The sequence below is a fragment of the Aythya marila genome (assembly GCF_965140915.1).
Source record: "Aythya marila genome assembly, chromosome: 18".
In the NCBI taxonomy this organism is placed as follows: Eukaryota; Metazoa; Chordata; class Aves; order Anseriformes; family Anatidae; genus Aythya; species Aythya marila.
In genome coordinates, this window is record NC_139059.1 from 530,750 (window position 1) to 558,186 (window position 27,437).

The 27,437-nt window shown below is 69.4% G+C and overlaps 4 protein-coding genes across 10 annotated transcripts in view; 2 read left to right on the top strand and 2 right to left on the bottom strand.

Moving 5' to 3' along the window:
* The window catches only part of C1QTNF1 (C1q and TNF related 1), a 76,950-nt gene extending 65,947 nt beyond the window's left edge, over positions 1-11,003 (top strand). Inside the window, exons 2-5 of the mRNA XM_082775211.1 lie at positions 5,872-5,927; positions 9,032-9,215; positions 9,335-9,474; positions 9,638-11,003. Of these exons, the coding sequence (XP_082631337.1) occupies positions 9,046-9,215; positions 9,335-9,474; positions 9,638-10,188 (861 nt within the window). The 5' untranslated portion in view covers positions 5,872-5,927; positions 9,032-9,045 and the 3' untranslated portion in view covers positions 10,189-11,003. The remainder of the gene's footprint in view (positions 1-5,871; positions 5,928-9,031; positions 9,216-9,334; positions 9,475-9,637) is intronic.
* Positions 998-5,016, bottom strand: CANT1 (calcium activated nucleotidase 1). Of its 2 annotated transcripts, XM_082775209.1 has the most exons (4): positions 4,925-5,016; positions 2,925-3,564; positions 2,531-2,734; positions 998-2,174 (listed from the first exon to the last, which is right to left on the bottom strand). In XM_082775209.1, exons 2-4 carry the CDS (start codon positions 3,541-3,543, stop codon positions 1,804-1,806), a joined length of 1,194 nt encoding a protein of 397 aa, XP_082631335.1. In that variant the 5' UTR covers positions 3,544-3,564; positions 4,925-5,016; the 3' UTR covers positions 998-1,803. The 2 variants fall into 2 exon arrangements, with proteins under 2 accessions (XP_082631335.1, XP_082631336.1); XM_082775210.1 differs by lacking the exon at positions 4,925-5,016 and having other exon boundaries at positions 2,925-3,583.
* Positions 11,004-11,708: 705 nt separating the features above from the next.
* ENGASE (endo-beta-N-acetylglucosaminidase) lies at positions 11,709-16,053 on the top strand. The gene is made up of 14 exons (XM_082775186.1): positions 11,709-11,843; positions 12,002-12,078; positions 12,178-12,379; positions 12,624-12,772; positions 12,885-13,042; positions 13,212-13,360; positions 13,554-13,719; positions 14,044-14,147; positions 14,374-14,482; positions 14,579-14,751; positions 14,993-15,147; positions 15,234-15,336; positions 15,420-15,534; positions 15,639-16,053. The coding sequence occupies exons 1-14, from the start codon at positions 11,737-11,739 to the stop codon at positions 16,032-16,034; spliced, it is 2,163 nt and encodes a 720-aa protein (XP_082631312.1). The 5' UTR covers positions 11,709-11,736; the 3' UTR covers positions 16,035-16,053.
* A 930-nt stretch (positions 16,054-16,983) lies between these two features.
* RBFOX3 (RNA binding fox-1 homolog 3) overlaps positions 16,984-27,437 on the bottom strand; it is a 139,903-nt gene continuing 129,449 nt past the window's right edge. For 4 of the 6 annotated variants that reach the window (XM_082774566.1, XM_082774565.1, XM_082774568.1 and 1 more), the window contains 11 exons: positions 25,646-25,897; positions 24,794-24,931; positions 24,251-24,304; positions 23,520-23,612; positions 22,333-22,393; positions 21,984-22,037; positions 21,572-21,704; positions 20,674-20,713; positions 19,971-20,032; positions 19,569-19,647; positions 18,602-18,727 (listed from right to left, as the gene is read on the bottom strand). In XM_082774566.1, coding sequence (XP_082630692.1) covers positions 18,683-18,727; positions 19,569-19,647; positions 19,971-20,032; positions 20,674-20,713; positions 21,572-21,704; positions 21,984-22,037; positions 22,333-22,393; positions 23,520-23,612; positions 24,251-24,304; positions 24,794-24,931; positions 25,646-25,897 — 1,011 coding nt within the window. In that variant the 3' untranslated portion in view covers positions 18,602-18,682. Of the gene's footprint in view, positions 18,179-18,601; positions 18,728-19,568; positions 19,648-19,970; positions 20,033-20,673; positions 20,714-21,571; positions 21,705-21,983; positions 22,038-22,332; positions 22,394-23,519; positions 23,613-24,250; positions 24,305-24,793; positions 24,932-25,645; positions 25,898-27,437 lie in introns of those variants that run through there. The other 2 variants (XM_082774563.1, XM_082774567.1) reach the window with 2 other exon arrangements.

Here is a 27,437-nt window from a genome sequence, read left to right on the forward strand (position 1 = left end):
GCCACGATGGGTGCTGCAGGGCCCCGGGCCAGGCCCAGGGGCTGCACTGAGCCGGGCACAGGCGAGGGCAGAGCGGTCACCGGGGTCAGATGGCCGGGGCAGGGCCGGGGCTGGTGCTGGGAGCAGGTTGGTGCCCCCAGACGAGCGCGGCCGCTCGCAGCCGTGAGTCATTGTTGTTTGGGCTAAATGGAAACACATGTCCGGCTGCTAACGTGGTTCTTACGCAGCTCTCCAGAGATGCTGGACACTGTAAACAGGGGCAGGACAGGGGGATGGGACAGGGCCAGCCCAGCTGAGCTCTCCGGAGGCCCCTGGCTCCTCCCTGCGCGCCTCGCCGTGGGTCCTCCCCCCCCCAGCACAACAAAATCACCCCGGGCATGGCCCCCCAGTCCCTAGGCACCACTGGTCCCTGCAGCTGGGGGTGGCACGGGGGGGCCAAGGCCAAGGGACCTGCACGGACTGCAGCAGCCAGCCCCATGCGTGCATCCACGCACAGGCACAGAGCACGTGCCCGTGCCGTGTGTGCACCCCACTAATGGCATCACCCCAAACCGGCCAGGACGGGGAAGGAGCTGGCACAGGCTCCCCGGTGCTGCTGTGCCAAGGCTGCGCGCTCCTGGCCCCCGTTCCTGCCCTCTCCCAGCACAGCCGGGTGCAGGAGGGGAGGGGAAGGACGCTGGGGATCGAGGCTCCACGTGTGGCCACAAACAGGGAAGAGGCTGCACCATTCCTGGGGCCCATGGAGATGGGAGATGGGTGCAGCACGGCCTGGGGGCAGCAGCCAGGCTGGCACTGGGGCGTTTGTCCCCTTGCAGCCCTGCTCCGAGCTCCTGGGGCAGTCGGGAGGGCACAGCCCCAGGGAGGGGTTGGCTGCAAGGCCTCTGCCTGCTGCTCCGAGCCCAGCCGAGGAGCATGGGGATCTGGTGAGAGGGGGGCTTCCCCTCAGTCCCTCCCACACGAAGCTTTCCCCAGAAAGCACGGGCCCACGCAAACCGTTACCCATTCACTTGCCACATGGTTTATGTGAAAGGGGAAGTAAAACCAGCTAACTGGCGAAAAACAGCCTGATGAAATCCCCGGCAGCCACCACCTCGCCCTGCCCTGCCCTGGCTGACGCCCTGCTGTGGCCGTGTCCCCCCCCCGTCGTGTCCCAACCCGGGGCTGGATCTGGCCAACGCCCCCCTCAAGCACGCTCCTGCCCTCACGCTCGTGGGGGACATGGGGACATCTGTCCCCACACCTCCTGTGTGCTCCCAGCGAGGTGCTGGGGAGGCAGCTCAGGGGCTGCCCCGCAGGACACGCCGCTGGCACCGAGGGGCCTTGTGCCCAGCTCTGGCCCCGTCCCCAGGCAGGTTGGGGAAGGCACCGAGCTGGCAGCAGGGAGCAGAGGGCAGCACCACCCCCGGCACAGAGCCACAGGGGTGCGAGGACGGGACCCTCACAGGGCTGGCACAGGGCAGCGAGCGGGGGCTCCGTCCTCGGCTGCAACCCAGAGCGCGGCCGCCACCAGCGCCAGCAGCCCTGCGGAGGTGCCGGGCACCGATGGCTGCAGTGTGAGGAAACCACCCCGAGCCTGGGCTGGTGGCAGGCGGCAGCACCCTGTGGTGGCAGCCCTTTGCCACCAGGTGCCACTGCCGAAACGCTCGCACCGTGCACGCTGCGGCAAGGCCAACGCTTTCCGTGGGACGCCGACACCGAGCAGAGCCGGGAGTGCGGCGTCCCTCGGAGCCTGCGCCTCCCCGAGCGCAGGGCCTGCCCCGCAGCCCCCGTCCTCCCCGCCCCTCTGGTCCAGTGCAAAGTCTGTTAAATAAACTCAATGCCCTCGTATTTCACGCTCCCGATCCTGGTCTCCGGCAGGAGGAAGCGTCCGTCCAGCGTGAAGGCCATGATGTAGCTGGCGATCTTGCCGTTGTCCTCCTCTGACTTCAGCGCCACGATGATCTGGTCATCCGTGTCCGGGATGAACTTGAAGGAGGAGAAGCCGTGGGTGGGGACCACCTCGCCCACCCGCCCCACCGTGATGTCCCCGAAGTCCTGGCTGGAGCTGAGCAGCAGGTTGGTGCCTCGCCGCTCGTCTGCCTTCTCGTTGTAGCGCTCGTGGCTGGCGCGGCGCGGCAGGAAGAACCAGCGCTGCAGCGTGTCGCTCCACGACGCCGACTCGTGGATCAGGTAACCTGCAGCGGGGAGTGGGACGGGTGGCACGGGGCAGCACAGGCACCCACCCGCGGGGCAGGACCCAGCCCCACGCAAAAAGACAGCGCCGTGGGGTCGCAGCCACACGCAGACCACAGCTGCCAACGTTTCCACCGCCTCCTGCCGGGTGCTGGCCCCCTCCCGCTGCCCCAGCACCAGCCGAGGCACCCGAGCTGCTCCCAGCACGGACAGGGGGGAGAGCACCGGGCAGGGCAAGCCCCGGCTTCCCCAGCCTCCCTCAAATCTCAGCCGGTCCCGCTGCCTGTGGGGAGACCCCAGCCCCAGTGCCAGGCAGGGCGAGGGGTGCACGGTGAGGGGAGGGAGCCCGGCTCGGTACCTGGGGGTCGGATCCCAGCCGCAGCCCTCAGCGCGTTGTAGTTTGCCACCCAGCTCTCGTGGCCCACGTCGCCCTTGTAGCCGATGACCTTCACCCACTCGGGGTTCTCGTTGACCACCTCGCCCGTGGTGGTGGTCCACTCCTTGCCCAGGCCCCCCACGTACAGGTGCTCGTCCTTCACCGCCAGCCACTCCGCCTTGAAGCCTGCAGCAGAGAGAGCAGCACAAGCACGAAGCTGTTAGACCACCCCCCGGGTGCCAGGCGGGACAGCTCGGCACTGCACGCAGCCCCCCCAGGCCTGGCCAAGCTCACAGGGTGACAAGGGACGAGGGTTTCACTGCTCTGCACCCGCAGCATCAGGTGGAGTGAGTGGGGCGGTGCGGGGGGGGCTCACCTTTCCCCACGGAGCCGTCCCCATCGGAGAGGATCACCCAGGGCACCACCTTGCTGCCCTCGATCTGGTAGACCACCCCCGTCCGGTCATCCACGGAGTACAGCTTCCCGTTGAAGACGACGAGCTCGGAGAGCTCCATGCCCCTGCCCTTCTCGGCCAGGTGGGACCGCAGCACGCTCTCCTCTTCGTCCCACTCCACCGTCACGCTGTCCCCGCTGGCCGACAGCACCAGGTAGCCCTTCTTCAGGTAACTGAACCAGGTGTGCTCCTCGGAGCCCCGGGACTGAGTGTCCAGGTCCGCGATGACCCCGATGCGGTAGCGCACGCCCTCGGGGTTCCTCTGGGGAGGGGACAGCGGGTAGGTGTCGTTGTAGCGGTCCTCTGCCCGCAGCCGCAGCTGCCAGTTGTGAGCGTTGGGCGGGACGGGCCGCGCCGGGGACGGCCGGTGCAAGCAGAAGAGCAGCAGCACGAAGGCCACGCAGGCTGAGGACAGCACGATGGCCTTCCAGCGCGGGCGGAACCGGGGGTCGGCGCCCTTGGTCATGGACGCGAGGACAGGCAGGCCGCCCACGCTGATCCGCAGGGGGCTCATAGACTCATTGCACGCCGGGACGGGCATCAGACTGGGGCCGAGGAGATCCTGGCAGCACAGGGGGGAAGCAGAGGGTGAGAGCTGGGGCCTGGAGCCCCGCTGAGCCTGGGGAGGATGGCAGGGGCGGGCGGGCAGCCCCAGCCCTGCAGCAGAAGGCACCGCTGTACTGTGCAGGGCAGCAGCAGCCCCCCGAGGGCCTGCTCTGCTGCGGGAGCCCTCCTGCCATCCTCAGCCCTTCCTCATCCTCCCCCTTAGCCCCCCCAGACTGGGCAGAGCCCCAGCAGGCAGGCACAGCTGGCCCAGCACCGCTGCCCACCCAGAGGCCTGCAACACAGCGGGCAGGAGCGAGCCCCCAGCCCCACGTCGGGGCGTCCTGCTGGGCAGCATCCTCATCCTCACACTGCCCGGGGCGAAGGAGGCTCCTCACGGCAGCGCTCCCTGTCCACGGACGGCCCTCGCCCCGGGGTGAGCCCAGCCCCAGGCCCGTGGGGACGCGGGGACATCGGGGCCACCGGGGCCACGTGGCAGCTCCGCCCGAGCAGGATGCCCCGGGCCGAGCAGGAAGTGCAGCGCCCAGGTCCAAGGGACGCGCACCCACACCTGCCCGGCCCCAGAGCTGGTTTTAAACAAATTCCGTGGCAGCAGCCCCCCCCCGGCACCACGGCCGGGCCCGTCCACGCTCATATCACCACCACGGGCAGGACGCGGGGGGGGGGCACCTCCAGCTCGCCCCACCGGGGGTCCCGGCCGTGCCACCTCTCCGCAGGGCACCGGGGACGTGGCGGCTCCCGGGGCTGTGCAGGGAGTGCCAGTGGCTGGGCGCTGCCTGGTGCCTCCCGTTCTCACCTCACCCCACGGGAGGGGACGGGGACGGGACCCCCGCCGGGCAAGGACCCCCCCCCCCGGGGCTGGCCGCCCCCCGGGGCCGCCCCCCGGGCGCTGCAGGGCCCCAGCTCAGTGCTGGGCCCCCAGCAGGACCAGGCGGGGTGTGGGGGGGCGACCCTGGGCAGCCCCCGGGCACGGCGGGGCCGCGGGCACCGGGAGGGGGCAGCCCCGGGGGTCCCGTCCCGGGGGGGTGGGGGGGGCGGCCGGACACCGGTGCGGTGCCCAGCGCCCCCGGGACCCCCTCCCGGAGCCCCCCCGGGCCCCCACCCGGGGCCGCAGCATCGGGGGCTCCGCTGCCCCCTCCCCGGGCAGAGCCGCTCGGGCCCCCCCCGGCGCCCCCAGCCCGGGCCCGGCCCCCCAGGACCCCTCCGCCGCCCCCCGGTGCCCCCCGGTGCCCCCCAGCGCAGCGGCCCCGGCAGCACCGGCCCCAGGCCCGGCCCCGCAGCCTCAGCCCCCGGTGCCCCCCGGTAACCCCCAGTAACCCCCGGTACCCCCCCGGTGCCCCCCCCCGTGCCCCTCTCACCGCGGCGCCGCCCGAGCGCAGCCGCCGCCACCTCCCCCCGCCGCGCGCAGCCGCCGCTGCCGCCGCCTACAACTCCCAGCAGCCCCCGCGCGCCGCCCCGGCTGCCGGCGGCCGCCGCCAACCTCCCCCGCGCCTCTCCCCGCCGGGACGAAAACTACCGCTCCCGGCATCCCCCGCGCCGCCACCGCCCTCGCCGCGCTGCTCGCTGCGCCGCGGAGCCTGCTGGGAGTTGTAGTCCTGGCTACCGGGGGGCTGCGCTGGGATTGGGGGCAGAGGCGCCCCGAGCTGTGTGCGCCCCGGAGGGGGGGGCTGGGGGCGGCCCGGAGCCCCCCAGCTCGGCCCCGTGTCCCCCCGTATCACCCCCGGCCACCGCCCCGCAGCAGGGCCCGGGATGTGCCCAGTGCCCCCCAGCACCCCGCTGAGCCGAGCCCCAGTGCTGCCCGGGGCGGGGGGCGCTGCTCGGGGGCTGCCCAGCACCAGGGGCACCCAAGGGAGCCCCGGCCTTGGGCAGGGCTCTGCGGGGCCCAGGACCCCAGGGACGGGGCCGGTGGCTGCCCCAGCTTGGGGAGACCCCGCTCCAGAGCAGAGCCACAGCCTCTGGGCACCCTGCCCCCAAAATCTGGGGTGCTTCTGCCCCCCCAGCCCCCTCCCCGACCTTACAGCCCCCCTCCTTGCCCCCCCCAGCCCCCTCCCTGCCCCCGGGCCCACGTCCCGCTGGCGGCAGGCCCAGGCGCGCACACGGTTAACGCCGGCCGCCCGCGCTGCGCTGGGCTGCATCTGGCAGGGGGAGGGCTGCTGGCTGTGTTTATCCCACTGCTGCTTCTTCGCTCCCCTCCTTTTGCTTCCCAGAAAGTTTCCGCCCGGCCAGGGGAGGCGAGGAGGCTGCCAGAGGCAGGGAGCGCGGCCGCCTTGGGCTCTGTCCTGCGCCCTGGGGCTGGCGGCACGGCTGCGGGGCGATGCTCTAGGGCTGGGGAGGCAGCGCCAGGACAGAGCAGCCCCAGAGGTAGGTGTGGGGCAGGGCTGGGGGCGGCTGCCGAGCCGGGACGAGTGCCGTGGAGCTGCGCCCCTGTGCCTGCTGCCAGCGGCGGGCTGCCCAGCAGCGGTGTGGACTCACCCAGGAGGTGGCGTGGGTGCACGGGTGCCCTGGGGCAAGTCCCGTCCCCTTGGCCGTGCCCCATGTAGCTGGGCAAGGACCTTGCTTTACCCGCAAGGGGGTGGTGGGGACCGCAGGGCTGAGCCTCGCGTGTCCTTTGAGGGGACAGCTCAACCTGCAGCAGCCCTGGGGGAGTTAGTGCTGGCGCCTGCAGATCAGGCCCAATGTGGTGTGGGGCCACCGCAGCCCCCCCAGCCCTACCTGAGCCCTGCGTCCAAAAAGTCGGCCCCCATGAGCACGTCAAAGCCAGGGCTGGGCCATCCCAGGGCAGCGGCACACCACAGTTACGGGGTGCCCAGCACAACCTCCCACCGGTACTGCCCGCAGGGGCTGGGGGGCTGCACCCTCCCCGTCGGTCCCTGGCTGCACCCTCCCCGTGCAGCTCCAGCCCCGCTGCCCGCCAGGTCTGGGCTGCTCCCAGTTTGCAAATGGCTCCGCAAACATCCCAGCTGCTGGGGCGAGAGGCTGGGGGGAGCCATCCCTCCAGCACATCCCTGGACACCAGAGGCATCCCAGCTCCCGTTGCTGTGGCTCAGGGGGGGCTGCGTCCACCACGGGAGGGCGAGGAGGGTGAGGGGGTTGTGCCGGTCCTGCAGCGCTCCGAACCCCCTCATCTCTCCCCGGCGTTTGCTCTTCTTTCATCCTGCTCTTTCATGCTGCCTGGAATGTTTTCAGGATGTTTTGACTTGCAGTCCCGGGGCTTCAGCAGCCGCTGGATTTAAATCTCCCAACTGCTCCTGGAGAGCATCCAGCCCCGACAGGAAAAAACAGAGTCCCTTCAGCAAGACCGGAGATGCCCGTGCATACATACGTGCGTGCTGCCCGCCCGCCGTGCCTGCGGGGCGCAGGGGGGAGACGCCTGCTGGGGGTGCTGGGGAGCCCCGCGTGCTGCAGGCAGCGCCACGTGCGCAGAGCGCGCCCGCCTCCATTTCCAGCCCTGCACCAGCCTGCAAGCAGCCTGCCTTTCTCAGGGGGAACAGCCCTGGCTAAGGATTTCTCCTCCCCGCTGAGCAAAGCTGTGTGTTCCCTGGGGCTGAGCCTGCTGCAGGTTCCCGGGAATCGTCTGGCTCGACGGGAGGCCTGAGCACCGTGGTCCTGGGGTGGGGAGAAAGCCAGGGGCTCCCCGGCAGCGGGCTGCCATCGCCGGCATATGGCTGGCACAGCTGGAGGCCCGGCGGGGCTCAGAGAGCCGGGGCTGCTGCTCCCCGGCTGCTGCCTGCTCACGAGCCCCAGGCTGGGGCTGCTCCTCGCTGCTTCTCCCTGCACGTGAGGCCGTGCGTGGGCAGGCGGCAGGCACGGGGAGGGAGGACACGGCGCCAGGCTGCCCGCGGTACCGCCGGCCCTGCCTCTTGGCAGCGGGATGTGAGCCAAGGTAGGGCCGGGAGCTGGGGGACAGCCCCGCACCGGGGCTTCCTTGGGGCAGGGCAGGCACGGGAGAAGCACGTGAAGGGCTTTGCAGAGGGCGTGAGCGGAGGGAAAGCCCTTTGGAGATTTTCCCCATCCCTCCGCCCCTTCCCTGTTCCATGGATGTGAGTCACCAGCCAGGCATCCTGCCCTTGAACGCCCTCCCAGCCTGCTGCTGCAGCGCGCCTGTCTGGGTCCCCGCAGCCCCATGCTCTAGGGGCAGCCAGCCCCGGGCTGTCCCACCCTGACCGTCACTTGAGGACCCAGGCAGCCACCAAAAGAGTAGGATTCCGCCCCAAACTCCAGCGAGGCTCCCCACAGCCTCTCAGGATCCCGCTGCCCGTTCACCCCTGGCACTTGGGGGTGCGCTCCCGGTGCGGACCCAGGCCACTGCCCGGCTGTGCCCCAGTGGGACACCGGCTCCTAGCAGGAGCCCTGGCACACTGCCACTGCCCTGGGCCCCACAGCCACGGGTGTGGAGCAGCTGGGCAGTGCCACACGCTCACCTGGCACCTTTGGGGCCATGGGGCACGGCGCACCCTGCTCAGCCCCATGACTCCGCGTGGCCCCAAGCTGATACGGGGCTGATAAAGCAAGGAAGGGCAGGAGCCAGGGCTGGGCCGTGGTGCCTCCATCTACTGCAAATATTAGCTTGGGCCCCACGCAGGATGTGGGCTCCCAGCAAGGTTTCTCCTGGGGGTGGCTGGCTCCCGGCTGGGGCCGCCGGCAGCGCCGTGGCTCTGGGGCAGCAGCTCCTGCTCCCTCCTGCCAAGGGCCAAGGCGCAGCGCTGCAGGCTGGGGGCCAGCAGCTCCTGGGGCAGGGGCAGCCCCTTCCACGGGGTTTGTGCAGGGATCCCTGCACAGCGTGGGGGTGGGAGGAGGCGTGCAGACCCCCATGGGCAGGGCTGGGACCCCCCCAGGACAGGCAGCGTTGCTGTTTGCCCCGCAGCAGCTGGAGCCACCTCGTTTTCCAGGGGCTGGGGCTCCAAGCTGCTGCTCCTGGGGGTCAGCGGGGGGCAGTCGGAGCAGGGCTGAGCAGGAGCAGCCTCTTGGCTCTGGGCTTGGACCTTCAGCCCAGGACCACTGCTCAGCTCCACCCCTGGATCCCCAGGGCCCCAGATCCCAGTTTGCTGGAGAGCCCCGAGCCCCCACGCCGCCCTAAACATGGGTATCCCCAGACACCCCCTGGAGCATCGCTGAGGCCAGGCGGGCCCAGGTGGCTGGGTATTAGTTCCAGATGGGCCCTGCAGCTGCAGGACGCGTGCTCACACTGTGGGCTCTGCTGGGGAAGGGCTGCCACAAGAAAAACCTTTTCCAGGCTGGAGCCACGGCTGTGCCCTGCCCGGGGCTGTGGGGTGCTCCAGGCCCCGCGCTGGGGACACTGCAGGGCACAGCCGTGCTGCCAGCCCTCAGAAGGGCCGAGGGGGACCGCAAAGCCCACCAGCTGCACCCCCATCCTGCTGTGGGGCCGGGTCCCTGCCTGCCCCCTGCCCACCCCTGGGTGCTGCTGGGCTTTGCCACCCCCCTCAGCCACCCCCGGTGTCTCACAGGGCGCTGCTGCAGCATGAAGGGGCTCGGGGTGCTCGGTGTCCTGCTGCTCTCCTGCCTGTCACTGCCCTCCCCTGCGGGCAGCCAGACCAGCCCCAGCCCCAGCCCCAGCCCCAGCCCCAGCCCCGGCCCCGATGGGCGCTCCATGGACCCCGAGGAGGCTCCGTCCCAGCACCACGCTGCCAGGTGAGGGGGCCCTGGGGACGGGGGCGCTTTGTCGGGGCACAGAGCAGGCCTGGCACCGCGAAGGGCCCCTGTCCCCACACGTAGCTCCCCGTTGCGCTTTGCTTTCTGCCTCCCCCCAGGCCCCCACGGGAGCAGAAGGCTGGCGGTGCCCAGGAGGGGCTGCCCCCACGGCCCCGCTGCGTTCGCTGCTGTGAGCCGCCCGAGCAGCGCTTCTCCTACCCCCAGTACCAGCCCCAGATCAATATGACCATCCTGAAAGGTGAGGGCTGGGGGGGGGCTCTGTCCCCAGCCAAATCCCGTGCTGCAGGGCACCGTCAGCCCGCCTGCAGACCCCAGGAGCGGTGCAGAGCTGGGCTCCCGGTGCTGGGGTTGGAGCTGGCACCCGCCTCTGACACCAAAACCGTCCCCTCCGCTCTGCCCAGGTGAGAAGGGAGACCGAGGCGAGCGAGGCATGCAGGGGAAGTACGGCAAGATGGGGGTGGCCGGCAGCAGGGGCCACACGGGGCCCAAGGGACAGAAGGGCAGCGTGGGCGCCCCGGGGGAGCGCTGCAAGAGCCACTACGCCGCCTTCTCGGTGGGCCGCAAGAAACCCCTGCACAGCAACGACTACTACCAGACCCTGATCTTCGACACGGAGTTCGTCAACCTCTACGAGCACTTCAACATGTTCACGGGCAAGTTCTACTGCTACGTCCCCGGGATCTACTACTTCAGCCTGAACGTGCACACCTGGAACCAGAAGGAGACCTACCTGCACATCATGCGCAACGGGGCGGAGGTGGTGATCCTCTACGCCCAGGTGAGCGACCGCAGCATCATGCAGAGCCAGAGCGTCATGCTGGAGCTGCAGGAGCAGGACGAGGTCTGGGTGCGGCTCTACAAGGGCGAGCGCGAGAACGCGGTTTTCAGCGACGAGTACGACACCTACATCACCTTCAGCGGCCACCTCATCAAGTACAGCGGGGACCCCTGAGCGCCTGCTGCGCCCTGCTCCCCTCCCCTGGGGCGCGGGGACCCCCCAGCCCCCCGCGTGCCGCTCTGCATTAAGCTGTTAGCCCTCCTACATGCCACTACCCCAGCAGCTGCGTGAATACCCCCCGCTCCTTCGGAGGCCGAGCGGATGCACCCAGAGGAGACAGAGACACTTCCAGCCTCTGCTGCGTGCGTGCCCTGGGAGGTGGCTGCTGGCCTGGGGCGGGCAGGGACCTCAGCCCCTCCTGTGCCTGCTGCAGAGCTGGCTTTGCTGGGGCACAGATTCGTGTGGCTCTGGCCGTGAGCTGGCACCAGCCGAAAGGGCTTGGCCACCAGCGCTGTGTGCGAGGGCACCTCCACCACGCAGCCCTCACGGACGTGCTCTGCTGGCCTTGTTCCTAGAAAAGGGCAGGGGGTTCTCAGTGCCCCACAGGAAAGATAAGGGTGAGCGGCGATAACGGCACTAACGGCCACTCTCCTTCCGCAGCACCGGGCCCCAGCGAGGAGGAGGCTGCAGCGCAGCGCTGGGGTGTCCCCGGGCTGGCAGCTCCCCTGCGTGCACCCAGCAGGAAGGGGGCTGCAGCCGTTCCCCTTGCTGGTGCCCTCCTTGCCCCCTGCGTTGCAGCCTCTTCTCATGCTCCACACCCGCTGAGGAGGGGGCTGGCTCCCGGCCTTCAGCCTCAGCTGCTCCTCTTCGGTTAGGCTATCTGCTGGCCAGGCTTTTTGTTTTCCTACATGCAGCAGCAGAGCAGGGCCTGGGGCAGCGCCCCGCTCCCTGTACGGCTTGCGATCACATTAAACACCCACGGGTCAGGTCCCTGCTCACACCTTTGTGCTCCCTGGTCCATGCCTGCAGGCGCTCGGTGTGGGGGCTCCCTGAGGACCACGGGCTGGGCTGGTGGGAGGACCGGGACCCCCGGGACGGGCTGCAGGAGGGCCGGCTGTGCCCTAAAGGCTGGGGAACCGAAGCTCAGGGTGTGATGAAGCCGGCAGTGCCCGTCCTACAGCTGCTGAGCGAGCTGGGCAGGGCAGGCCGGGGATGGCGGCTGGGTCACTGGGAACATCCACCGGTCCCGTGGGCATGGGGCTGCCCCGAGGGGAAGCCGGGGAGGCTGCGGGATGGGGAGGATGCAGGATGGGGGCTCTGTGGGATGGGGCCCTGCAGGATGGGGGCCCCGAGCAGTGGGTCCAGAGCCAGGCAGGGCTGAGCTGGAGACCAGCACGGCTCCAGCACGGCTGGGGGAGGAAACAGGGACCGGGGCTGAGCTTAAACAGACCCCAACGGGGGCTGGAGGGCAGCTCAGGGCCAATTCGGGCCCATTAATTCGGGCCGCGGGCCCACCCGGTGCCCCGGGGGTGGTGGCGGGGGGGGGGCCGGACCGGGACCAGGCCCGGGAGAGGCCCCGGGGGCGCTCGGGGGCCCGGAGCCGGGGCGGGGCCGGGCCTGGCGGCGGGGCCGGGCCGGGGCCGGGCGGAGCTCGGCGGCCGCGCCCCCGGCAGGGCCAGGCCGGGCCGGGCCCCGCGGCCGCCAGTGCGGGAGGCGGCGGCGATGGCGGCGGCGGCGGCAGCGGCGGCGCAGGACGGGCCCGGGCGGCGGGGGAAGAGGCCCGGGGCCGGGGAGGCCGAGGAGGAGCGGGGCGGCCGGCGGCGGAGGAGGTGGGCGGCGGGACGGGGACGGGGCCGAGGACGGGAGCGGGGCCGGGGCCGGGCCCGGTGCCGCTCGGGGCTCGTCCCGGGGCGCCGGGCGCTGGCCACGGTGCTGGCTCGGCCCGGCGGTGCTGGGCGGCCCCGGCCTCATCCCCATCCCCGGGCAGCCTGCAGCCGGCGGCGGAGCACCGGGGGACCACGGTCCTGCACGAAGCCATCAGCACCCGCCCGCAGCCCCTGCCAGGTGAGGCACCCTTGGGTGGCGGGGCCGAGCCACCCTCGGGTGGCGGTGGGACCACCCCGGCCCCGCCGACCGCCACCGCCCGCTTCTCGCCCGCCGCAGCCCGGCAGTTTGACACCGGCACGACGGAACCCGTCAGCTTCTTCTTGTCCGGCCTGGAGGAGCTGCTGGCCTGGCAGCCCGATGCCAACGACGACTTCAACGTCGCCGCCGTGCCCCTGGCCCAGCGCCAGCCCCCGCTGCGCAGCCGGAGGCCCCGGACGCTGGTGTGCCACGACATGCGGGGCGGATACCTGGAGGACCGGTGGGTGCTGCCGGGCACGGGATGCGGTGGCTGGATGCTCCGTGCCCGCTGGGTGCGCTCCCAGCCCGCGGCCAGGCAGGGCTGTGCGCTCTGCTGGGCTGCTCCGAGACGGGGTCCGCAGGGGTGGCAGCGCCGCTGCTCTGCCCGGCTCACGGGGAGTGAGTCAGGCTCCTGCCCAGCCCTGCAGCTGGCCGCCGGCATCGCTCCCGCATTGCCTAACCCTCTTCTCTTTCCTCTGCTGCAGGTTCATCCAGGGCTCAGCCACGCGCAACCCCTACGTCTTCTACCACTGGCGGCACATCGACATCTTCGTCTACTTCAGCCACCACACCGTCACCATCCCGCCCGTGTGCTGGACCAACGCGGCTCACCGGAATGGTGTCCCCGTGCTGGGTGAGGGAAGGGCTGGCGGCTGCGAGGTGATGTGGTGCCGAGGCCTGGCACCCCGGGGCGCGAGGTGAGTTCACCGGGGCATGCAGCGACACTGCCCTCGCCGCCTCCCCAGGGACCTTCATCACGGAGTGGACGGGTGGGGAGAAGCTGTGCGAGGCGTTCCTGGCTGCTGGGGCAGAAGCGTACGGCGCCGTGAGCGACCAGCTAGCCCGAATCGCCCAGCACTACCGCTTCGACGGGTGGCTGATCAACATTGAGAACACGCTGAGCGTGAGCAGCACCCACACCCCGCCTGCCTCCTGCCCCCGCTCCCTGCCTCTTGCAGGGGCTCAGCCCCCCCGGCTCCGGGGCTCACACGCTGCTCCCGTGGCCAGTGGGTCCCTGTGCAGGGCTCCCGTACCCGGCCCGTGTCCAGCTGCCCTCTGCTCTCTCCTGCCAGGCGGTGGCGGTGGAAAATTTGTCCCCCTTCCTGCGGCGTTTGACTGCGCAGGTGCACAGCGCCGTGCCCGGCGGGCTGGTGATTTGGTATGACAGCGTCCTGGAGAACGGCGCGCTGAGATGGCAGAACGAGCTGAACGAGCAGAATAGGTGAGTGGCTGGGCACACGCCTGCCCTGCTGCTTCACCTGAGCAAGGACAGTCCCGGGGAGGGGCCGTGAACCCACCCCACACCTCAGTCCTGGGCTGGGGTGGGCAGGCCACGGCCAGCACAGCCCCTCGGTGGGGTGTCCTGTGGGGAGCAGGCACAGCATCCTCCCTCCCATGCCGCCCCTTGTCCCCAGGGTGTTCTTTGACGCCTGTGACGGGCTGTTCGTCAACTACAACTGGAAGGAGGAGCACCTGGAGCGTACGCGCAGGCTGGCCGGGCAGCGCCACGCCGACGTCTACATCGGCGTTGATGTCTTTGCCCGTGGGGATGTGGTCGGTGGTGGCTTCGACTCTCACAAGGTGCGTGCGGTGAGGCTGGACCAGAGCGGGATCCCAGGTCTCCCCCTGGTGCCGGGCTCTGAGCTTGCATCGATGGCTTGGCTGTACCAGGCTAAATCAGGACGGGGCGGTGAAGTCTGGGCGCTGCCGGGCTGGGAGGCGTGCACGGGGAGGGAGCGGGGGGACCGCGGTGCTGCAGTGCCCGGAGGGAGAGATGCTGCAGGATTTCCTGCGGTGTGATCCTACCCCGCTGCAGGGCCAGCGGGACCTGGGGGGAGAGGGGACGGGGCAGGTGACGAGGTGATCTCGCCTCGTGCCCGTGTTGCTCACAGCTTGTCTCCGCAGTCGCTGAGCCTGATCCGCAAGCACAGCTTGTCCGCGGCCATCTTCGCCCCTGGCTGGGTCTATGAGCACCTCGGGGCAGAGAACTTCCTGCAGAACGAGAACAAGTGAGCACGGGCATGGTGGGGCAGGGGCTGGCCCTGGCTGGAGGGCTGGGCTGGGGGCACCCACGGGTGGGGGGCACCTGGCAGTGGGACAGAGCTGCCGATGGACTGTGGCTGCCAGCCAGGGTGGGTGATGTGGGTGCCGTGGAGCTCGGGGCCGTAAGGGGCTGCCTGGCCCCCAGGCCTCGGCTGAGGTAAGTCTCTGCTCTAACAACCGCCTTTCCTCCAGGTTCTGGGGCTTGCTGGCAGACTACCTGCCCACACACAGCATCTGCACGCTGCCCCTTGCCACCTCCTTCAGCCTGGGCATGGGCACCAGCAGGTTCCTCACCGGAAAGGTGGGTGCGGGGTGTGGGGCCGTGGCTCTGCTCCAGCTGGGGAGGCAGCGTCCTGCTCCCAGCTCCCTGCCTGACCCAGTGCTTCCCGTCCCGCAGGAGGAAGAGCCCGGGCCCTGGTACAACCTGAGTGCTCAGGAGATCCAGCCCCTCTACACGGAGAGCGAGGGCCAGCTGCTCACCAGCTGCTGCCTGCAGGACGCCTGGTGCGGGGGCAGCTCCCTGCGGGTGCAGGGGACCATCCCTGCTGGCGAGGAGCGCACGGCCATCCGGTGAGTTGGGTGACAAAGCCCCATTTCCACCTCCTGAGTGCTGCGCTGGCACCGTGCCGGCCTGGCTCAGCAGCTGGAGGCCTGGGCAGAGCCGTGCCAGCCCCGTGGGCCTCGCGGTGAGTGTGCCACGGGGTGCTCCAGCAGGCGCTGCCCAGCAGACCTAACCCAAAGCATCTTCTCTTTCTCTCCTCTCTCTCTCTCTCTCTCTCTCTCTTTCTCTGGGTGGACTTGGGGTCATCAGCCTGTTCTCTTTCCAGATGCAGGCGCCCCCCAAGCTCTTCCTGAACCTGCTCTATAAGATGGAGGGGCCGCACCGTGACGAATTCACAGTTGCCCTGGAGCTCACCACCTGGGACTCGGATACCTGCCACGAGGGCCACATCACCCCCCTGCCCGGTGAGGACCCTGCCCGCCGCCCTGTGCTGCCTGCAGTCAGTGCCCCCTGTAGGGCACGGCTCAGCCCCTCGCTCCCCTTCCCGCAGAGCCCCACGGCCGACACCACCCCCGGCTCCTCCCGGCACCTCCACCCGGCCTCTCCGCGCTGCTCGCTGCCTGCAGCCGCGGCTCCGAGGGCTGGACCAGCCGGTGAGTGCCCCGCAGGTGCCCTGCGCCTCTGGGTGAACGGGGGCAGCCCCAGCCCTGCGCCAGCTCTGCCCCTCTGCTCCCAGGTGCTACGAGCTGGAGCTGCAAGGCTGCGTGCTGCGCGACCTCTCCCTGCTGGTGTCCCGCCAGCAGGCCAGCCCGCAGGAGACGCGCTTTACCTGCCTCCTGGGGGAGGTCCGGGTGAGTGCCCCACGCACATCCCTGCAGCGGGAGGCTGCGCGGGCAGGCTGGGTGCCCGGCTGCTTTCACACCCGCCCCTGATGGCTCTGTGCTCCCTTCTGCAGGTGCTGGATGCGGCCAGCGTGGCAGCCTCCCCGCCACAGGTGCAGAGCCTGACGGCCTCGCAGCTGTGGTGGCAGAAGGGTCCCGACGCGCAGCAGCTCTCCCTCAGCCTCACCCTCCGCTGGGCCTTCCCCCCGGGGCGCGCCAACCATTTCCGTGTGCTCAGCCTGGGCACCCGGTGCCGCCGGGATGAGCCGCAGCAGCCCCAGCTCCTGGGGCTGGCGCACGCCTGCCTGTTCCGCGTGGTGGGGCTGGCGGTGCCGCGGCCGGCGGCGGGGCAGTCCTGCCAGCTGGAGCTCCTGGTGGAGCCGGTGCAGCCCAACGAGCTGCCCGTGGACCCGGACCGCTGGGGGCGGCTGGTGCTGGTCTACTCCGAGCCGGCCGACGGCAGCAGCTGAGCTGGGCATTAAAGGCGAGCGTGGCACAGCCCTGCCTCCGTCTCCTTCATGCGGGTGGGCTGTGGGGTGGGGGGTGTGAGGGAGTCGCCGCTCGGGGCCGAGAGGGTTGATCGAGGCTGAGTTTTGGGGCCACTCTGCTCAGGGCACCCGGTCACTGTGCGCATCCAGGCTGGGGCATCTGCCCTGAGAGCCCCCCACAGCTCCCAGTCCTCCTCCTGACTGGGGACCAGCCCTGGTGCTGGTGCAGAGCTGCCAGCACGGGCTCCACTTGCAGCCCCAAGGAGCCGCTCTCTGCAGGCAGCTGCTGCTCCCCCCCCCCTGCACGGCCCTGCCTTGGCTCTGCCTTGCTCTTGCTGCCCTCTCTCCAGGGCTGGCAGGCAGCGGTTCCACCCGCGCTGCTTCCCCTGGATATCTTATGCAGGGAAGGAGAGAAAATTTATAGCAGCAATTATTTTATCACAGTCTGGTGAGCAAGCAATTAGCAGGCAGGGACGTAGCCGAGCGTGCCGCACAGCGGGGTCGCGCAGCCCCAGCTCCCTTGGAGCACCGGCCCCAGTCCCACAAACAATACTGGCTCCCGTTCAGGAAAATTAATATGTCAGCGTTTAAGCTGCTGCGCCTTCGGTGGGTGAATTGCTCTGAAATAAATTATCTGATGGTTTGAAAAATGAAGGGCTCAGCACTGCAAGGGCTGTGCTCCTGCCACTCCGAGACCCTGCTCCCTTGCTCTGGGGGGGGGGAGAGCCCCAGCAGGGCCCCCCCCTTGCCCACCGCAGAGTGGGTGATGTGGGTGCAGGGTGCAGTCCCCCCGTGCCCCACGCACGCGCCCCAGTCAAAACCGGAGTCGTCCTGGTTGAAGAAAGAAATCTTTATTAATAATTTCAATAATAATAATAATAATCCTTGTAGTAATAATAATAATAATAATAATAATACTGTTTATTAGAATGGTCACACCTTTGAAGCATACAGGATGGGCCGGCGCCAGCCTGCGTGCCGGCAGCCGGCGCAGGGGCTCTGCTGTAAGGAAGAAGCCAGTACAGCGATGGAGGGAGCTTTGTACAGGGGCGGGGGCGCGGGCCAGGGTGGGGGGGCTATGTACACCGGGAATAGAAAAGGGGGAGCTCGTTGCTGGAGCATCGGGGTGTCTGCAGACTATAAAGTGAGGTTTGACGAGTGGCGGAGCCACGCGGGGTGGTGGGGCGGGGGCTGAGCGCGGCGAGGCCGCCCCGGCCGTGGCGTGGGATGGGGCTGCACCGGGGGGGGCTCCGTGGCACCCTGTGCCGCCCGACCCCGGCTGCCTCAGAGCCACCCCGGGGCCAGGGCCGGTCCCTGCGGGCGATGCAACGGCCGAGACCCCGTGCAGAGGGCCGGCAGGGTCCCTGCAGCGGGGCGGGTGGGGAGGGGGTGGCCGCGAGCACCCCGCACATCCCCGTCCCGGCGCAGCGCAGGGGTCCCAGCGGGCGGCGTGGGTCAGGATCGCTCCCCGCAGGGTGGGAGCCCCGGGTGCGCCAGGGATGGGGCGGGAGGGGAGGGAAGGGGAACGGGAACGCAAGCGAGTTGCAAGCTCCTCTTAACAAAAATTCCCTTTAAAACGCAGAGGCTCGTCCCCCTGCAACGCCCAGCGCCTCAGCAAAGCTCCGCTCGGGAGCCGCGGCCTCGCACCCTCGACGCGCTGGCGGCCGGCACCGGGGCACCGGAGCCCGGCGACCCCCAGCGCGGGCAGGGCGGCGTGCCGCTGCGCTCCGCCGGCACCCCGCGCCGGGCGGAAAGGAAGACGTGGTGCCCGGGCCTGTGCCGCGGGCTGCCAGAGGCCCCGCGGCCGTCCCCGTGCCCGGCGGCAGCGGCTGCGCCGGGGGCAGCGCTGGGTGCATGCGGCCGGTCCGTGCGCTCCGCGGGCTCCTCCGGGACTCGCTCGCTCGGTGCATGTGTGTGGACAGGATGGGACGTTCACGTCGTTGTTGCCTCTTTGCTTTGTTGTTGCTTTGCTTTTATTTTTTTTTTGTTTTTCTTTTTTTTTTTTTTTTTTTAGTTGTGTGGGTGTGTATGTGTGTGTGTGTGTGTGTTTTGTTTTTTATTTTTTTTTTGTTTTGTTTTTGCTTTTTTGCCCTTCCCGGTCCCAGAAGGAAACGGCTGCAGTTTCACTACAACAGAAACAGAAAGGCAGAGCTGTCGCTGGAGCAACCCCTGGGCACGTGCCCGGCCCCGCACCCCGCTCAGCCCCCACGGCCCTGGGGTGCCATCCCCAGGGTCCCCCCATGGCTCAGCCCCGTCCCCATGGAGCGTGCAGCAACTGCCTCCTGCCTCTACTACGGGGTGCAGAGGGGCCGGCTCGGGGCTGCCCGTCCTGCCCTGGGGGGGGATGAGCCCAGGGACCCCCACGAGCCCAGGCTCCGGGCACCCTCGGCGGGGCAGAGGCGCCGTCCCCGCTCCCTGCCACCCCCGGGCCGGGCAGGATGGACGCGGTGGGCAGCGGAGGCCGGGCGGCGGGACGGAGCAGCTTGAGGTAAACCTAGCGGAGAGCAGAGCCCGCCCGGGCAGGGGCCCTCAGGTCCTCCGGGAGGCTCAGCCTGGCTTAGTCTGCCTGGTTTGGTTTGGTTTCTAGTGAGCAGTCAGTGTTAGTGCTGTGAGGGGCTGGGTCTGTCTTGCTAGTAGGGAGTGAAGCGGCTGTACCCTCCTCGGTATAGACTAGCCTGCAACATCAAAGATGAAAAAAAAGCCAATCAGTATTCGAGAGAGAGGCAAAGCCCATTTCTTCCCTTTTTTTTTTTTTCTCCTTTTTTTTTTTTATTATTATTTTTTTTTTAAAGTGACACCAAACTGCCTCTGTCTTGGGGGTTGTGCGGGGTGGGCACAGCCAAGGGCCCCCAGCGCTGCCCGGGGTCACTCAGGGATGGAGACGGCGCCGTCCCCAACCCCGCTGCCCTCGGCACAGCCCTGGGGCTGCCACGGCCGGGGACCTGCTCCCTGGAGCTGGGCTGGTTCCTGCCCTGCCCATCCCACAGACAGAGGGGCTGCGGGGCCAGGGGTGCCGAGGGGTGCTTGGCAGCCAGGCCCCAGCCAGGGGAACACAGGGGCGAGGGTTTCCAAAAAAAGAAAAAGAAAAAAAAAGAAAAAAAAGGAAGAAAAAGACCATTTGGCTTTGAGATCCCGCCCACAAGGGGGATTTTTCATCTTTGATGCTGGTTGCAAAGCTAGCTACAGACCGCAGCGAGCACGGTGAGCACGCTCGGGTGCCCCCCGCACGCCGCTGATGGGGGCACAGCCCTGAGCCCCCCACACCTGGGGGGGGTCCTCGCCCCCCAGCCGGGCCCTGGGGGCTGCACAGGGCTTCCTCCAGCGGGGGGCTAACGGGGGGGATGCGGGGACGGTGCCCCCTGTCCCTGGGGCCAGCCTGAGTGTGGGCTGCACTGCTCCTGCCCCCGCCGAGAGCTCGTGCTCCCCCTCCCCGCGGCCCCCGGACCCCCCCGGGCTGGCTGCAGCTCGCGTGGGGCAGGTGGGGAAGCAAAGAAAGGCAGCGGGGGCTGCGCTTACCATGGTGCCGATGCTGTACGTGGCGGCGGGGCCGATGGTGTGGTGGTAGGGGTCTGCCGCTGCGTACACTCTGCCGTAACTAGGAGCAAACACGGAGGGGGTGTTAGAGACCCAGGGAGGGGTCCTCCACCCCCAGCAGCTCCCCAGAGGCTGCTGCACCCTATTTCCCCCCCCCCCACTACCCCATGGTCTCCCCGCTTCTCCCCACCAGAAATATCCCAGACCTGGGGGGCACAGGGAGCTGTGGGCACCCTGATATTGCCAGCTCCATCCTCACGGCACGGGGCACGGCAGCCAGGCTGTACCGGCCTGGATGGTGTAGGGGGTGAAATGGGCATCCCCCCCCCATCCCCTCCACCCCCCCACCGGGCAGGGGCCATGCCCGTGGGCAGCGGTGCCTACCTGTCGCTGTATGCTGCTGCTGCTGCTGCGGGCTGGGCGTATCTGTAGGCGGCATAGCCCCCCTGCAGCCGTGGGGGAGACAGAGAGAGGTGGTCGTGAGGGTGGGGGCAGCACCCACCAGGCCCTGCCGGGGGAGCTCGGGGGGGCCAGGGCAGCCGGGCACCCCCAGGCACTGGCTGCAGGGACCCCGGAGCAGTGGCAGGACCCTGCGGGGAGCCGGTGCTGGTGCCACCAGGCACACATCAGCCTCATTACCATTCCCCGGGGGCTTTCACAAACATTAACCTTAAAAAATTAAATTTCTAGAGGAGAGAATGTCACCTCCCTGATCGCTTTAATGAGGTGTCACGTTAGATAAATCCTTCAGCCGCCCGCCTGAAATATCGCCAATGGCTTTTTAAACACGGAGGTTAAATGCTGGTGGGAGGCAGCGCGCCGGCGCTCGCCGAGGACATAAATCCCTCGGGGTGCTGCCCCTGCAGGGGCCACAGGACCCGAGCGGTGTCACCCAGCATGGCCCTGCCTCGGCTGCCCCCAGCCCCTCACCCGTCCCCCCCCGTGCCGCGACGCCGAGCCCCAGGAGCTGGGAAGGGGCCGCAGGCTGGGCAGAGCCCCCCGGGGAGCAGCAGGGGGCTGATGACCCCCTCACCCTCCAGGACAGGGACCCCGGAGGTGGCACCAGCCCCAGCGCGGCCGCACTTACGTAGATCTCGGCTCCGTAGAACCCGTCCTGGTAGACGACCCTGCAGGGAAGCGGAGGGCTCAGCACCGCGGGGTCGCTCAGGGCGCTCGCGGGCACCGCGCTCACGGCCGAACGCCCACCCGGGGTCACACCGAGGGGATGGGGGGAGGTCGGGGCAATGGGGGGCTCAGTGCGCTCAGCACCACTGGGCACAGGGGTCCAAAACCCTTGGGTGGTGCCCGGCAGCCCCGAGGTGGGGGCATGCAGTGGGACAAGCAGCAGAGATGTGGAGGAGCCCGGTCCCAGGCGCTGCTGGCACCCCAGGGTCGCAGAACCCCACAGCTGCACGGAGGCTGCCAGTCTGGGGCCACTGGCCGAGATGGATTGAGGTGACACTGGGGACCTGCAGGAAGCTGCTCCCAAGGCAGAGCATGGTCGGGAAGCATTGGGATTAGGGGGTGGGGGAGAACAGGGGATGGACACGTCCCAGGCTGGGAGGGCAGGGACACGAGGATGGGCAGAGCGCAGCCCGAGGAGCTGACCCGGTCCCGGGGGGGCTTTCGGAGCGATGGAGGCCGGGCAGGTGCTCAGAGAGCTGTGCCTCGGTGCACAGCAACCCGGCAGTGCAGGCACTGACAGCAGCAGAATTGAGCAATTCAGCACCAAACGCGGAGCTGAGCACAAGGCGCCTCCTGGGGGATGCCCAGGGGGGCAGAGTCAGCAGCGCAGCCAGCCAGGAGGCAGCTGCTGCAGGGTGGGGGGGTGGCGGATGAGAAGGGGCTGAGGGGCCCCGGCTGTGCCAGACCACAGCCCGAGGCGGGACCCCCACCCTGAGGCGGGCAGCACCCAGGGTTTTGGGGTCCAGGTAGCGCCATGCCCCCACCAAGCCCCCAGACCCCCCCCGGCCCTGGGTACTCACGCGCCGTAGGTGGGGATGGGCGGCGGTGGGGGCGCAGCCCGGAACGTGTTGTAGACGGCGCGTCCTCGGCCCCGTAAGTGCGCCCCTCGGTAGGCCACAGCCGTCCCCGTGGCAGGGTACGGGAACCCCGTTACTGCAGGAGGCAGGGGACAAACACGGGATTTCTGCAGCAGCCCCCAACAGCACGTGACTATCACCACGGGGCATCCCGAGCCAGAGCATCCCTCTGTGCCCGCAGCGCTGCCCCGGGGATGGGGCTGCTGGGGAATGGCCCCCAGGGGGTCCCCATGGTGAGGGTGATGGAGGGGGGAGCGGTGCATGCCACGGGCAGGGGGAGAGGGGCAGGGGGGCACTCAGACAGAAGGTGGAACATGGCACAGCCACAGCGTGGGGCTGAGGCTCGAGGAGTTACCTGCATAGAACTCGGGGCCGTAGACAGCTCCCACCACCGGGTTCAGCTTCCAGCCTGCAGGCAGGGAGGGTTGGTGAGCTGGGGGGGAGCCCACTGTGCTGCACCCCCCTTCCCCGGTCACCCCACTGCGGCTCCCAGCCCTGGGGTGGCTGCAGGGCACGGGGCACCCCATGGGGCTGTGCCCCCTCGTTCAGACGGGAGCAGCCACCCCTGTTTCTGGTCAAGCACCGAGGGGCATTTGCTGCGGGAGCTCAGCCGCAGCCGTGCAGCGATGGAGATGCGCCCTGGGGTGCTCAGCCCCTTGTTCTGTGCCCGTGCCAGCCCGGTGCCTGCATGCACTGGTTCTTACCGTTGGTGTAGGGGTTCGCAGCCTTCTTGTTCGTCATGACCCGGGCCGTGGCGTTGTTCACCTGAGGAGAGAGGGGACGAGAGAGCTCAGCGCCTGCGGGCAGGGGGCTGGCGAGGCCGCGGTCCTGGCCCGTCCGGCCGCACTCTGTGCGCACTGCTGCTGCTCCGAACGCTGGAGGCAAGGACGAGGGGAGCGGGGACAGCAGGGTGAGGGGACAGCAGGGGGAGGCTCTCCTACAGCTGCACCACGCGTGGTGCCGCCCTGACACAGCGCCGCACCGAGCATCCCTTGGGCTGGCTCCCGATGCTGGGCTCAGGCTGAGCGGTGCTGGGCTCAGCCACCTCCTGTCCCCACCGCACGCCTGCTCCTGGCTGCAGAAGGGATGCAGGAGCCCTGGCAGCTCCTGCCAGCACCTGAAGCTCCTGCCTGGCCGTGGATGAGGGCCACATCCTCGGAAAGCAGGGCCCGTCCGTGGGTAGCGCTGAGCCCTGCCGGGGTGTCCGTGTCCAGCTCCCTCCAGGCACTGCCCTGCTTCCCCTGCTCCTCAGAGCTCAGCTCGGTGCCACGCAGACAAGGAGCAAAGCCTGCGCCTGCCCGGCTGCCTGAGCAGCCTTTGGGGTTGGGAAGCAGCGGGTGCAGGAGGAGAGCTGTGGGGAGCACCCTGCCCGCCCCTACAGGGGAGCTGGCACAGGCACGCATCCCCATCCTCCCTGCCACGCACGGGGCAGCTGCCCCCCACCAGGCCGAGGGGCTGGGAGCCTGCTGGGCTCCCCCGGCACCGTCAGGGCACAGCCAGCCCCCGGCTCGGTGCCCCCCAGCTCTCCCTGGGTTCGCCTGAGCCAGTCCCTGCTCGCTGTCCGTGGAGACCTCCCTGCAGCTCCAACGCATGCTCCCCGTGCTGCATTCACGGACGCATGCACGCGCCGGGCAAGCACCCCCGGGAACATGCGGGACCCCCGCAAGCTGAGCCGGTGGCCCCGGGGCCGCTCAGCGTGCGTGGCCCTGCCCGGGCCCCCCACCGTGGGCGCGAGGGCACAGAGGCAGAGGCAGCGCGGGGCAGGGGGGAGCCCCCGCAGCCCCCGGGCAGCTCTGCCCTGCCTGCACCCCCGGCCGGGAGAGGGGCTCGGGGCAGCGCGGGGGATGCACAACACACGGCAGGCAGGGCACTAGCACACTTATCTGAGCACCTCAATCTTCCGGCCCTCTACGATCGTGCCATTCAGCTTCTCTCGTGCCCGGTCGGCATCTGTGCTAGTTTCAAAAGTTACAAACCCAAAACCCTGTGAGCAGAGGAGAAAAGGAGAAAAAAAGAGACAGAGAGAGACAGAGAGAGAGAGAGAGAGAGAGAGAGAGAGGGTGTGGGGACAGAGAGAGAGAGGGGGTGAATCAGGAGAGCTGGCAGAGGAGATGAGGCTGCCGCTGTGCGGAGACGGAGCGCCCGGGCCAGGTCCCCGCTGCGCCTGGGGGTCCCGGCTGAGGGCCCGGCATCGCCCGCGAGCTGGGAGAAGAGTCTGGGAGAGGGGCACAGAAAGCAGGGAAGATACAACAGAGACATCCACACACAGAGGGACACAAGCCGCCTCGTGCAGGCGCGGGACAGAGCGAGCCCCCCCCTCCCTCCGGCGCTGGGGCGCAGACACCCGCGCGTCCCCTCCGGCTGGCGCAGGGCACCAGGAGGCTGCTCCCCAAAACCGGGCACCCCAAGCCTGGGGGCTGCTGGTGCCTGGCCCTGCCCCGGTCCTGTGCCCACCTCGGGGTGCTCCCAAGGGGCGAGGGGCAGCAGCACAGGGAGCAGGAGGGGAGGGGAGAGCGGGCAGAGCAGCCCCCGGGGCACCCCAGGAGGCACGGACACGTCCCGGGTGAGCCGTGCCCGGCCCTGGGGCTCGCTGCAATGGCCCCGGGCTGGGGCAGCACCCACCTTGGAGCCCCGCTCATTGAAAATGATCTCCACGTCAAGGATCTTCCCGAATTGCTGCAAGCAGAGAGAGCAGAGGGTGAGTGCCTGCAGAGCCCCCCACCAGGGCTGGTCCTGGGGGCCCCTCGGTGCCCTGCAGGGCTCAGCCTGAGCACAGCCCCGTGTCCCCCCCATGGTAGCCCCCTTCCAGGATCTGGGGGGCATCACTTTACAGCTAATTAACCTTCCACCACTCTAAATCTTAACGAGGTCTGGGAAGGGGGTGAAAGGAGAGGGACAAGGGCTCTGTTCTCACTCCTCCATGCATGAGCCTCAGCCTGACAGCCCGGCTGTTAACCAGGGTGGAAAGCCCACTGCCCACCCCCTCTGCCCAGCAGCAGGGGAGGCTGGAGGTCCTGCAGGCTGGCCCAGGACCCCGCTGGGGCTGGGCAGAGGGGCTGGGGCAGAGGGGACCCCCGGGGAAGGACGGTGCCAGGGCCCCCACGGTGACCGAGCGCCGGAGCTGAGGGCAGCGGGACGCGGGTGGCTGCACGGGGCAGGACTCACCCCGAACATTTGCCGCAGGTCGGGGTCCCGGAATCGGAAGGGGATGTTGGAGACGTGTAACCTCTTGGGCTGCTGCTTGTCTGTGTTGTCTGAGGAATGTAGCTGCTGGCTGTCTGTCTGTGCCGCCTCGTCTGTCTGCTGCGGGAGCACCACCACCTCATCAGCCCCACGTCTCCTGGGGGGGGACTGCCCCCTAACCCCCTGCTTGGCCCTGCAGCCCCCAGGGGCAACCCCCAGCCCCGTGGTCCCCGTTCCCTGGGCAGCACCGTGCCAGCCTCCTGGGTCTCTCCAAGCACCTGGTGCTGAGCAGGGGTCCCCGCTCTCAGGAGGGCACAGAGAGGGTCCTGGTGCTGCCCTGTGAGCCGGGGGATGCTGGAGGGCAGCTCCGTGGGCAATGGCATCACCCACCCCATGAGTGGCACCGGGGAGGAGAGGCTGGGTGAGGGAGGGCAGGAGACCCACGGAGATCCAGCCAGCACCGCGTGGCTCCGTGCCCAGGGACCAGCACCGCAGCACGCGTGCGTGCCCAGGGCAGGGGGCCGGGAGGGGCAGACCCCACACACGAGGCTGCGGTGGCCAGGCTGGGAAGTGCTCAGCTCAGCACTTTCCCCCCCGAGCTGCATTACAACCACATAATTGAAGCTATCTGATTGGAAAGCAGCCAAGCAGGTAGATTACAAGTGATTAGAAATGACAGGGGGGCTGCAAGGGAGGCAGGCAGCCAGCGCATGCTCCGGCTGCCCCGGCCACTGCGGGGACGCGCGGCCCCGGCCCCCCAAGGGGCTGCAGCCCGCTGGGTGCCGCCTGCCCCCACACCCAGCCCGCAGCCCCCCCAAAGTGCCTCTCCCTTACCGGTACCGTCTGCGTCCCTGCTATGGACTGTGTGCTGGCGTCGGTGCCCGGCTGCTCGGCGTGGCTCTGTGCTGGTGTGTAGAGGGTCATGGCGTGCTCCGGTACTGTGCTTTGCCCCGAGTAGTCCTGCGTGGGGTGGGGGTGCGGCGGCGCGTACTCTGCGGGGATGCCGTTCTGGGGGGGCGGGGGGTACTGGGCCGGGGGGTAGGGCTGAGCCATCGCGTCAGGTGGAGCCGTGGCGTCCTGGTTGCCCTGCAGAGACAGCGGCGCCGTGCCCCTTACCTGCTGGCTCCCGCCGCCCTCCCCGAGGTGCCGGGGCTGCGCCCTGCCTGGGGAGCGCTCTGGGGCTCTGCGGACAGACCCCAGAACCCCCCCGACCCCCCCACCCTGCCCCTGCCTTCGGTCTCCACGCCAGCCTCTGTGCCATCCCCGTGCTGCAGCAGCTCCCGTGCCGCATGGCCCGCTGTGCCTGCCCCGTGGCCGAGCCCCTCTCCGCTCCCCACTCTGAGCAATCCGTGACTGCCCTGATGCGCCTTGGGCAGGGGGAGGATGGGGGGGCTGGGGGGCAAGGCACAGAGGGGACCAAGGCTGTGGCTCCAGCGGGGACTAGCAGGGGGAGCCTGCACATCGCCCTCTTGGAGGTGGAAACCAGGGCAGCCTCAGTTTGAAGGCCAACACGGGGCAAAGCGCAGCGGCAGCACCGGCACCCGCCACCATCCTGCACGCCCTGGAGCCCGGCCAGGAGGGCACTGAGGAAGGAGGGCAGCAGGGAGGGCAGGGCCGTCAGATGGGCTCTTGGCAAACAGCAGGCAGGCATCAATTAGCTGCTAAATATTTGATTAGGCCCTTTGCTGTAAGGCAGCTGGCCTGGCCACCCTGGGCAAACGAGGTGAGCTGCACCTGTGCCACGGCCCCGGGGGCTGCCCACGGCTGCTGCGGGGCTGGGGGATGCCGTGGGGCTGGGGGATGCCGTGGGGCTGCCCTCCTGCCCCCCTCCCTCCTGCACAGCCCCCCGGCCCCGCATGCACCCGCAGGCTCCCGCGCCCCCCACGCACGTGCCCACCGCTGAGCGCAGCCCTGCGGATGCTTTACAACCCGCCGCGGCCGCCTCTCGCCCATGAAATACATCTGCGGCTCAGACCGTGGAGACAAGCTCCTTAATTGTGTGTGTGGCCGATTTATGGTGCGGAGGGACGCTGGGGAAGGGTGGAGAAGAGAGGGGGGGGGTGGGGGCCGTGCCGCCAGCCGTGATCCCCCACCTGCCGCGGCCGTCGCGCCTGCAGGGGAGGCAGCAGAGCCTGTGCCGGGGGCGCGGGGGGGGGACCACATGCAATGCAAACCCAGCGTGAACGATCCCGCTACAGATCTGCAAGTCATTCACAGGCTCGCGAGCGTCTTCCCGTGCTGACTCAGCTGCCCGGGGCCGCGCCAGCCAGCTGCGCCTGCCAGGGGCTGGGGCTGGCGGTGCTGCAGGGCGGTGGAGCCCCCGGCACTGCCCCCGGGGCAATGCTGCTGCCTCGCTGCTCGCCCCGCTGCTCGGCCTTTCCCCCGCGCACCCTGTGCCTGAGCCCGCTTTGGGAGGCGAGCAGATGCCCCGGCCACGCTCCCAGCGCCCAGCTCTCCCTGCCAGCATCCTTAGTGCGTGCATGGAGCCGGCAGCGCGAGCATCTTGCAGGGCTCCTGTGCCCCCCCGTGCTCATCTTTGCTGCTGCCACAACCAGGATCAGCCTCCAGCTTGCAGGCACTGAACGGCCTCCTGCGGGGGCTCGGCTCGGCCCCTTCTCCAAGCCTT